Source organism: Anarrhichthys ocellatus, unplaced genomic scaffold (genome assembly GCF_004355925.1).
Source record: "Anarrhichthys ocellatus isolate YVR2014 unplaced genomic scaffold, GSC_Weel_1.0 scaffold12, whole genome shotgun sequence".
NCBI classification, from domain to species: Eukaryota; Metazoa; Chordata; class Actinopteri; order Perciformes; family Anarhichadidae; genus Anarrhichthys; species Anarrhichthys ocellatus.
The window spans coordinates 426,089-437,867 of NW_022280042.1; the positions used below are offsets into that span (position 1 = coordinate 426,089).

The 11,779-nt window shown below is 45.1% G+C and overlaps 1 protein-coding gene across 4 annotated transcripts in view; it reads right to left on the minus strand.

The window, feature by feature from the left end:
- Positions 1-11,760, minus strand: part of dgkza (diacylglycerol kinase, zeta a) — a 92,585-nt gene extending 80,825 nt beyond the window's left edge. For 2 of the 4 annotated variants that reach the window (XM_031852317.1, XM_031852316.1), the window contains exons 1-2: positions 11,391-11,760; positions 11,159-11,250 (exon numbers count right to left, since the gene is read on the minus strand). In XM_031852317.1, the coding sequence (XP_031708177.1) occupies positions 11,159-11,250; positions 11,391-11,498 (200 nt within the window). In that variant the 5' untranslated portion in view covers positions 11,499-11,760. Of the gene's footprint in view, positions 1-2,047; positions 2,183-4,381; positions 7,869-11,158; positions 11,251-11,390 lie in introns of those variants that run through there. The other 2 variants (XM_031852315.1, XM_031852312.1) reach the window with 2 other exon arrangements.
- Positions 11,761-11,779: the final 19 nt, after the last annotated feature.

Here is an 11,779-nt window from a genome sequence, read left to right on the forward strand (position 1 = left end):
CCTCAAACGCATTAAAACGTATTCAAGAAATACAACTGGGGAGGCTCGTGTCTTCACTGGCGTCCATGAATGGAGAAGGACTTCTTACTGGAACTGAATTGCATCGATGTTCTGTACAACCGTGAGATTAAACTCTTTATTAACAAGAAAGGAGGATGCACTTTGTCTTTAAATAGTGAACAGCAGCTTTAGTAAGTGAACTGCTTTTGTTTTTTTACATCTGCAGTAGCGTTACTACTGTGTTCATTTTTCATAGGGTTTTTATGATATGGTTAATATTTTTCAGCATTTCAGGCAACTGTAAACAGGACGTGACACGAGTCCTGTCCGGTACAGGAACCAAACAGTTCCTGGGAACAACACTGGCAGTGAACCTCAGCAGCCAGCTGTTCACTTTGCTCTACAACATAAATAGCAGAACATGTGTAGTATAAATAAAAGGTATACAAATGTTGTTTGTAGAAGTAGTAGGGTGGTTGTTGGAGGCCTTGTATGGAGAGAGGCCTCTACCAGACCTGTCTCTCTCTACATGGAGGTATTTTTTCAGTCTACACAGCAGCCAACTCTCTCTCCCTCTCTGTTGTCAGTCGACCTGCTGACATGTTTTCAGTCTAAACAGTAGCTAATGACTGGAAACACACACACACACACACACACACACACACACACACACACACACACACACACACACACACAATGCGTACAGGCTGTTACAACAACAGAGCCAGTAGGAGGGTGTATGAGGACAGTGTAAACAGTAGTGCTACCATGTATAATGAGGCATTGTCTCATAATGGTAGTACTACTGCTTCCTATTGTTTCAATAACCATCAGGGTCCAAGTCCTGAAGGGACTGGAAACATATGCATAGAATGTGTTGTAACTCTGTTATGTTGTTCATTCTCTACACATGACATCTATCACACTTCTGTCGATCCTGATAGAGTTCCCTCCTCTGTTGCTCTCTGAGGTTTCTTCCTCTTTTCTCCCCGTTAAAGGGTTTTTTGGGGGAGTGTTTCCTGTTCCGATGTGAGGGTCCTGGAAACATTATTGGATCAAGCGCATCAAACGTTGCATAAAGCTTGTTGATATCTGTTTTTTTACCAATGAACTTGAAAGGGGTGTGGCTCAAAGTCAACAAGCGTTGGGCCAATCATCATGAAACCTGCAGAAAATGTTCACGAGAGTACCTGAAACACCCTGAACGTTTCATTTCAATCCACTAGGGGCGCTACAAATGCACAATGGTTATAAATCAATGACAGTTTGCCTAAACATCACCAAAATTAGTAGATATTTCCAATCAAGCTGTTGTAAGCTGTGCCCAAATGTTTTGAAATTGACCAATTGGGGGCAAATGAAAGACAATGCAGCTTCTCAAAGGAAGGTTTGTTCAGGATCATTACACATAGCTGGTAGTTGCAATGTTTCAGTCAGTACTCACTGTCTTAGCAGGGAATATGGATATTAGTTTCATCTCAGTACATAGACAGGTCCAGGGCATGTTTAGCTTAGCTCAAATAATTATTAACTTGACTTGACTTATTCAAACCTGCACTGCATCCATTAAGGAATGTGCTTCAAACCTAGAACCCTCTTACGGTGACGCAACACTTCACAAAGTTGCTCAGCTTTTCACATAAAGTCTTTTAAAGTTTGAAATGTCAGCAGGTATCGTTCCGTATTCAGAAGCAGTCATGCATTTTAGTAGAAATGTCAAAACAAACAAGTGACTTTGTTTGAGACAGTACTAAAAGCTCAAAGCTAAGCTGTGGGGAACATCTGATTCATAGTCACACAGTATAAATAGAAAACATATATATAGCCTTATTTATGATGGAGGTTCCTCATCAGCTGGTTCTGTCCCCTGATATCTGAGTAGACTGAACACAGCACTGCATCAACAACCTGACCGACTTCACCTTCACTTTAGTTTGCTTTAGTTTCCTTGTTAAAATCCACATTTTAAGAATGTTAATTAAAGCCTACGTCATATTCTGTATCCTCATAAATAGTAAACAAAACAAAGAATAAAATAGGAGCCAACCTGAAAAAAGAGGAGAAAGTTATCCATCCACACTTCACTCGTTTCTCTCTTCTATCTGTCTTCAGAGCGAATGCTAAACTGTGCAGCAGAGAGAGAGAGAGGGAGGGAGGGAGAGAGAGAGAGAGCGAAAGGGAGGGGAGAGAGAGGGAGTCACCACCTGGTCTGGGGGGGAAGAGAGAGCGAGAGCGAGAGCGAGACAGACAGCTCAGAGTACTTCCTTGACCAGCTGAGCTAAAAAGAGTGAGAAAATGTTCACTCAGAAGAGAAAGAGGAAACTGAAAAGGTCGAAGGAAGACAGAGAGATTGTGAGTTAGGCCACGCCCCCTTTCCACAGCAAACTGCTTAAATCTGAATTACATAAACTAGATATGTGAATTAGAGGTGCAATGTGTGGCCACCGACCAGTATTCCAGCTGTACTACAGGCTTTATACTACAGGCTCCGATACTACAGGCTACACACTACAGGCTATACACTACAGGCTCCCATACTACAATACTACAGGCGCCATACTACAATACTACAGGCTTTATACTACAGGCTCCCGTACTACAGGCTCCGATACTACAGGCTACACACTACAGGCTCCCATACTACAATACTACAGGCTTTATACTACAGGCTCCGATACTACAGGCGCCATACTACAATACTACAATACTACAGACACCATACTACAATACTAAAGGCGCCATACAACAGGCACCATACATACTACAGGCGCCATACATACTACAGACACCATACTACAGGCTCCGTACTACAATACTACAGGCTCCATACTACAGGCACCATACTGCAGTACTACAGGCACCATACTACAGGCGCCATCCTACAGGCGCAATACTACAATACTACAGGCGCCATACTACAATACTACAGGCGCCATACTACAGGCGCCGTACTACAGGCTCCGTACTACAGGCGCAATACTACAGGCGCAATACTACAGGCGCAATACTACAGGCTCCGTACGACCCCTGTTCAGTCCTCAGTCCTCTACTGAACTAACAGCAGAGCAAGAGCCCGCTAACACTCTGCTATCCTCTATATCACATAAATATATACAGTATATATTTATATACTAGGCTATAGTCTAGTTGATGCTTTGATGGTTCTTTTATTGGATTAAATCCTACGAGGCAGAAACACAGCTCCATCCGGTCCTCTAGTCTGCAGCTCTCATTCAGCCCGCTGGGCCTCTGGGGGAAGGAAGGCCCCCTGTGATCAGACCCCCGGTGCTGAATTGAGCTAACAAGCTAACTGGTAACCTGATGGCTTCTTGGTCCTCTGGACTGGGACTCTCTACGTCCTCTCAGGGAACAAGTGGTCTTAACTGCAGCACAACACCTCACAGGTGGTTCACAGAAGGTAAAACACCTCTAACATCATTTTGCTTCTAACTGTGATCTCTAGCTAACAACACTTGCTAAAATAAGATAATCCTTTATGACTGACAAAATGTAGTCTGGATCACACTGAAACCTCTTGGGGGTCTGTAGGCTAATCCTGACCCTGACCTCAGAGATGGAGAGAAACACCACAGCACCACGTTCTGATGTTTCAAACATAGACCGTGTTGTTTAGTGGTCGACATTGTGTCACTGTATTCTCACACTAGCTAGCAGCTAGCAGCTAGCTCTCTTGGGTGAAGCAGTGAAGCTAATGTAATGAGTCCCAAACCGAATACCACAAACATAAAAACCTTGTTGCTTCAGTGAGAAATGTTTTTCTACAGAAACATTTGAGTGTGTGGCTGAGAGGACAACCAGCGATTCTTTATAGGAAGAGACACGTTTGACAGCACAGGCCTGAACTTCATGCTATTTCAATCCTAATCACCTTTAGAAGAGCCTCCTCTGACCGTTTCACCAGGTTTATACAGCATGCTCATCTCCTGCCCTCCAAACAGGCTCCAGACCAGCCAAGCTAGCCGCTAGCGCTGCCCCATGGTGTCATTTATAGCAGTGTGCAGCTCAAGCTCTGGCCACGACTGTCATCCTTGTTACTGTTGGCATGTCCACTCTCCACATGATGACTAGTGACCCACTGGCAAGGTTATGTACACACACAAACACACACACAGGCGTGTGATGTCATGTTGGAGATGGAGTTATGATGAATGAATGTTGAAATGAAGAGGGTCTGCAGCAGTGTGTCTAAAGGTGGACACACTGCTGCCCTAATGTGACCACACATCTGTCGTGGCTCTACATCGGTGGCTCCACCTGCTGGTCAGTAGCAGGTGTTACACCGGTTCACATGAACCACTTTCATTCTGAAAAATCTCACATTCAGGGTGTAGTTTTCTCTCTCTTTCACACTCAGTCTTACCTCCTGGTGAACAGCTTGAGTCCGGTGAAAGACTTGGAGCAGCCGGTCAGCATCTCGATCTCATCTTCCACACAGATTGGGGGGGGTGAGGAGAAGAACGTCGGGAGGTTGGAGGAGGAGGGCAGAGAGGAATTAGAGGAGGAGGATGCAGAGCTGAACTCTCCATCACCTCCTTTTACTTTGAGTGGCGCTGCTCCTTCTCTTTCCCCTTCTGTTTCTTCCCATGGTTGTTCAGGAGCACCACCACAGGCCTCCAGTCCAGCCCCGTGTCCCAGATCAGTGTCTGCTCCCGGGTCACAATCCATGACAGCGAGCTGGTTCACTTCCTGTGGTCTTACCCTGACCCCATTTTGGCTGGATAAGATACAACTTTAAATGTCCTTATATGACCTAAGTCCTGAATTTCCCCTGTGATGTCCAAGCTAGACTCCAAACGGTACTCTAAGTGTTCCAAAAGTTCCCCAAGGAATCCTTGGTGTTCAAAGGAGTGCCATGAAGAAGAGCAATCAGACCCTGACTGCAGCTTCTTCAGGCTTTCAAGCTGCAGATGAATCTTCTCTAACAATGTGATGTAGGTCGATACTGGACGCCAACTGCTTCACTAAAGTTCTCCTAGGAGGAAGTATGAGCATTAACCACCAGACAGAGACTGACTAAAGTACTACAATCACTCCATTTACAGAAGTGTAACATTAACAGGACTGCACTGTGTTTCCAAGGTAAACTCCAGCTTCTCAAACAGGAAGCCGCCTCAAAGGACTACAGAACAACAGCCCTACAGACATCAGTATGAAGTGCTTACAGCCATGACAGGTTTAAACTAAGTAGTATGATGAAGGTACTGCGCTCAGACTGACATTCTTAGGGTTACACTCAGTGATTTTACTATTAGGACTTCAAACATGGCTGCCCTGCAGAGGCTACAAAGTCAATAATCCACATGCCAAAGGTCTTTTACAAGACAAACAAGGGGTGTGTGTGTGTGTGTGTGTGTGTGTGTGTGTGTATGTGTGTGGAGAGAGATTAGTGTTGAGTCCTGAGGCAGACTTAATCCGTCTCTGCATTTCTCTCCATGTGTCCACTCAGCAGTAGAAGTCCAGTCTGTCAATCACTGCTCCCTCTCTTCTTTGTTTCTTCGTCAGCTCTTCCCTCCTCTGTCTTCTTCCTCCTCCCTCTCTTCTTCTTGTCCCTTCTTCACTAACTTTACACTGTTTCCTCTCCTCGTCCTCCTCGCTTTCCCCCCCGTCTCTTCTTTAGTTGAACTACACTCTATGTGATACACACGCACAACTGAGTTGCACGCTGCACACACACGCCTTGGTAAACACACACTGATCCTGAAGTACCCGTCCGGCTAAAACCAGGAAGTGGATAATGACTACAATCAGGGCCTCACTGTTAGCTGCCCTGTCACATGCCTGACTGAAACTCTCTCCCTGACTGACTGACTGACTGTTCACATTATGTTCTTAATGTGGCCATTCAGCAGGAAACAACACGTCCCACTGATCATCATTGACCTGGTTAGTGTAGCTGGTTTGTTGCTAGTTAATAATGACAAGAAACCTACTGAGAAATGTTCACCACGTCTAAAACAAGACCTAAGAAAACACACAAACACACTACTCTTAATAGGGACCCTAGTGTGTGTGTGTGTGTGGCTTTCTGACAGTTTAAGTAATTGCTGTCCAATCAGTGAAAAATACAATTCTTACAGAAATGTCCAAAAGACAAACGTTGTAGATATGGAATCACAGCATGGAGTTTTTCTACGGTGTTCCTCAAGGAACAGGGGTTTCTCTGTGTTATTTTGATTCATTCTCGAGTGGTCAAAAACCATTACATCATGCACCAAATCTGTGTAACAAATAGTATCAACCCAAAAATCCTAATGTTCTAAGCCATTTTAGACATAGCACATATGAAGTAATACATAATATCCATGCTCAGTGAACACACAGACACACTCCACATGAGGGCATTCAGTCTCCATTCACAGGGCTTCCTGGCTGCTAGTCCATCTTATTCCACACGGGGGCAGTGGTGTGCTGCAGCTGGTATACAAACACGTTGTGTGTTGTTTCTACACAGACATTCATTTAAACCTGACCATCTCTAATGTTGACACATTAAAGCCGCTCTATTATCACTAAATACAGTCGGACTTCATATGTTTCCATAGCAACTTTATCCTCATGACTTAATAAAACATAATCAACACACAGACTGGCGCTCTCTTATCGATGGGTGGTTCATGTTAATGCTGGAGGAGGAGCTCTGTTAGCTTCTGACCCTGTTTTCTGTGTCAGATCCTCACCGTCTAAAGCTGAGATACTTGAAGTGGAGTAGAAGTATAAAGGGAAATATTCATTTTTTTACAGTACTTGAGTAAAAGTTACATTCGATAACTCTTGTTCACTGACAGATGACTGACAGACGAATCAAAGAAATGACATCAAGTAGGAAGAATGAATGTCAGTGATGATAACGGAGACTTTTCATTAGCACTGAGAGCTGCAGTCGTCCTCCAGAGTACACGTTTAAGTACTGCGTGTCAAATATGAGCTACTACAGACAGGCTGATGTCACTGTAGATCTATGTTGTTTATACTCACACATCCACAGGCCTTCAGTAGTCACCTGACTGGATTTCCTTAGAGTTAGGTGACCTTCATGCTGATGTCATCTACACTGACACTCACAGTGACTATAGGGTCGGTACTTGATACAGCACACCAGGTGACTTTATCAGAGACCTCCTTCAGGACTGTGGTGTTTATTGTGATTATTGTGTCAGCGTTACTGAACTCTACTGTGTCCTGACTGTTATAGAGAGGCAGTACATCGAGATACTGTGTGTAGGAGAGAGAACACACACACACACACCTGTTTTCTGTCGTCGCTGTTCCCTCTCATCCTTCGCCCACTCAGTATTTCCATGACAAATAAAATGCCTCTCGACAGCGTGACACACAATCCTTTTAACTTTCCAACACCCACTGCTGGCCTATTTTCTCTGTTTCGCTAACCAAGGACTCTGATTATGAACGCAGACATTAATCCAACCTGACCCTAAATGCAAGCCATTGTCCTAATGAGCTGTAAGTCCACGTTATCATCTGATAACACAGTAGAAGTACTGATGAAATATTGTACAAACTAATACTTGATCTCTGCTGTTGTGTATTAAACTAGGAGGCATATTCAATATATATAATATACTAATGATGACTGGAAGTAGAAGAGGATTAGAGGACACCTCAAAGGGCAGAGTCCCTCAGATGTACCCTGGTCACTTGAAATGAAAACCATTCACTGAGATTTTCAGGTTTCTCCACAATCCATTGGCTTTGTTTCCATGGTAACCCTGAGGGTTTGCTTTGTTTGAGTTGTGTTGTTCACTGCTCCAGGAAATAGGACCACCTTAGAAACGTCTTTCTACTCCACTCAGCTCATGGAGCTAACGTTATGCTAGCAAGAGTCAAAGTCCATACCAATCTCTCTCTCTCTCTCTCCAAAAAAAAAAAAAAAAAAAAAAAAAAAAAAAAAAAGTGATATATAGCCTATCTTATATATATATCACCTTGTGCACGCTCTACATTAGTCTGACTACTACTGCAGTCTCTACTGTACATTACTACAGTCTGTACACTACTACAGTACACTACTACAGTCTGTACTGTACACTACTACTGTACTGTACACTACTGCAGTCTCTACTGTACACTACTACAGTACACTACTACAGTCTGTACTGCAGTCTGTACTGTACACTACTACAGTACTGCACCTACTTGTAGTCTACCGTCTGGACACTACAAGTACAGACTAGAGTGTAGTGTTGAAATGTTTCAGTACTTTTACTTAAAGGTCACCAGGGTACTTAACCAGGCCTAAAACCAGAGGACCATAAAGGGGTGCATGTCTGAGAGAATGTTGGTACTCATCCAAACATATAAAACCAGTGTAGACCAGTGTGCACACTGTTACCCCCACAGAGTAGAGCGGAGGCGATGCACTCAGCTGTGTTCTCACTAGCGGCCCCTAGTGGTTCAGAGGAGTCTACACAATGAAACGGGTAATAAAAGGTGTTCTGAGAACGTGTGAGGCCTTGAGCATGCCGACAGAACCGGACACACACAATGTGATGCAGTCTGCTGTGGACAGACACAGAGCTGCACACAACTGATCCCATGATCCTCCTCCTGGTGAAATAATAACCAACAGCACTAAAGACCCTCAGAGTATACTGTTCTTATACTGGTTACCTCTGGTTCAGCATCTAACTAGCGCTGTCTGCTCCTACAGGATGAACATGTAGAGGACTAGAAAGTCCCCGTCATTGAGCGGTCGGCCCCAGAGAGCTGCAGGTCCTCATCCACAAGTAAAGACTAACAACAGTCCGCTAAGTCCTGAAAACAGAAGGAGCTCTGACTTCTACCTCTGCCATCTGGGTCTGCTTCCATCTGCTCTTCTGTTGGGCTACATTATGAAACTTTCTGGCTTGAGGCACGAGGTGCATTGTTCTTCCCTCCCACTCCCTCAGCTGGTCAACTTAACGCATCAACACTTGTCAATCTGATCATCAGAGTCCTGCTTGAGGCTGAAAATAGCACAGACAGCATCAGATAGCAAACAGACGAGACAGGAAAGGAGTCCAGACTCATGATCCAGAGCCTCAGCAGCAGATCCTGGCCTGAGAGGACCGGCATGACAATAATACAGAACATGTCTCTGACCAGGATTTCACTGAAGAAGGAAACACAGAGCGGTGAAGGGCTCCTCTCACGACTAAACACTGCTCAGAGGTTTTTCAATTCAATGAACCCTTTCTAATCCTGTTAACTTATTATACAGAACAAACACAATTGTGTTCCAATTAGTAGAATTATTACCAGGAAGACAGCGCCTAATGTCTGACTCTTATCACCGTGTGTCAGCTGATGTGTTCCGTCTGCAGGCTCCTTCCTCTCTGATAACCGTCGGCAGTGATTACCGTAACCGTGATTACATTCAGAGCAAACAGCTCGGGTACTGGTGTCAGTCCGGTTCTCGTGTTCTACAGCCTCACAGAGACGAGCTGCCTTTAATGCTGCTGTGGTTCAGTGAGTGGGACACGTTTCATCATGATGAATAATATTTATTGTTTCCACAAGAGGAAGTCGACAGCAGTGTTGCAGTGGCACAGACTGTGGTCTTACATAAGCCCTGTGGTGAGTCGGTGCCAGCCTGCCCACCCCCACCAACACACCATCCATCTGGATTACTGATTACTAAATTATGTTGAGATTAGGCCTCATGCTGGCAGTGACATAAGAAGCTTCTCTTTCTATCTGGCCTGCAACACAGTGATGGAAAACATCCGTCCTTTTCTCAAACGTTACACCTCAAATCAGACCCAGGGGGGACAAGTGAAGGCCTGAACCTAAAGTAGGGCAGGACAGAATCCATTCACATGCAAGATCCCCTTCAGGGCTCCACAGGTTCAACATCATATTCAGAAGTATGTTTTCAGTAGTGTATAACCACCAGAGCTTAGAATAGCTACACATGTCCTCTTCATGGAGTCCACCATGTCCACCATGCTCCAGAGGGACACTTTGGACTTTTTAGGGTACCTGAAGGCTGCTTGTGAGGGGAGGGGCCAATCTGTAACCTCACCACTAGATGTCACTTATCCAGATGCACTGCTCCTTTAAAAGTCTCTCTATTATGGTTATATTGTAGACTGCAGCCAGAGACCACAGACCAGAGTCCAGAGTCCACAGACCAGCATCCAGAGACCACAGAGTCCAGAGACCAGAGTCCAGAGACCAGGTTCCATCCAAATCCCACACTAGAAAAACTTTATTATACCCGTATTCATTTAGAAAGCACATATTGATATGAAATATAATGATGGTGTTATACTTGGTTGAAATGTTTGATCACCATATTTTCTGTTAATGTTCTAATCAGTAATCAAGATGGATTGTGTGTGAGTGCCTTTAAGCAGACACACAATGCACATACTCTGGTCCAATCTCCTGAACTAAGATGTTGAAGAGGAGGCGAGGAAAGGAATGGAGGATGTGAGAAAGGCCTCATGTCTCCTGACCCCTGGTCTGTGACCTTTGAACCCGTCCCAGCAGTCTCATGAAAGCTCTAGAAACAACTATATGTTTGAGCTTGTGATGGATTACTGGTCAATATATGGAACGTTATTGGGCCGATACTTCAGATATTAGTACATGAATAATACAGATGTACCTGTCAGGTACAGTATTGGACTGCTGAATGCTCCAATGAAGAGTCCCTGTGCACGTTTACCTTCATCATGTGTGTATTGACCTGCCGACAACAAGTCATCAGAGGAAACATCCAGGTACACAAGGTTTGCCTGGAGCTGTTTACAATCACATGGCAACAGTTTCCAAGTTAACATTTCCTTCTGCAACAGTGTTAATATTGACAATACAAAGTCCTGTTACTGTAACGTGGTCTCAGTGAAACCCACATCACCAAACCAAGAAGCAGTAGTCCTGTAGTAGTAGTAGTAGTAGTACTCTCTTTCTCTACAAGTACATGTTCATGTGAAGAGCAGCCAGCACAGTGTGGACCTCGTTAGCCAAACACAACACACTGTGGACACACACTACAGATGGGGGTCAGCTGTGTTAGCATGAGCACACACACGCACTGCGTCATGTGACACACACACACACACACGTCACATTCAGGTAAAACAGGTTCGCAGGAAGTGGGTCGCATTCCACTTTTGTGTTCAGTGTCTCCTACCTGTAGGACACCTGCTTCCTGAAGGTCAGCTGGACAAACTCTGCCTCTATCTGGGACACCGACAGCTGGCCCTCCTCCTCCTCACCAGCTACCTAAGAGAAAGACATCAAGTCTCCTTCTCATCAGTTCTCCTCCAAAGCAAGCTGCCTGAGTGGATGTGAACCAGTCCTCAGTCAGGGACACATGTTGACTGGTAGTGTGTCTTTTTGCGCGCGCGCGCACACACACACACCTGACTGCTGCCGGGCTCCAGCGTGCTCTTGGAGCTCAGCTCCGCGGTGAACACGTCCTCCTCCTCGGCCACGTCCTCCAGGGCGGGCTGCTCCACGTGTCTCATCATCCCCGCGGTCTCTGCGTGTAACGATTGATCCGGTTCTAATGAGGGAACTCCACCGCCTACTGTCTGTCTCTGTGTCCCGCGCTGTGAAGTCAGCAGCAGCCTCTAACCGCAGAGTTGTATCGGTGGTTCGGTCTCCTGTCCCAAATGGACTTCACGTCCATGAGCTCTTAACACAGTAATGAGAACTGGGCAGTGGAAGACGAGCAGTGATCTGCTCTGTCCTCCATCTAGGTGTTGCAGGAAATCAGCTGTGAGCTCTCTCTCTCTCTCTCTCTCTCTCT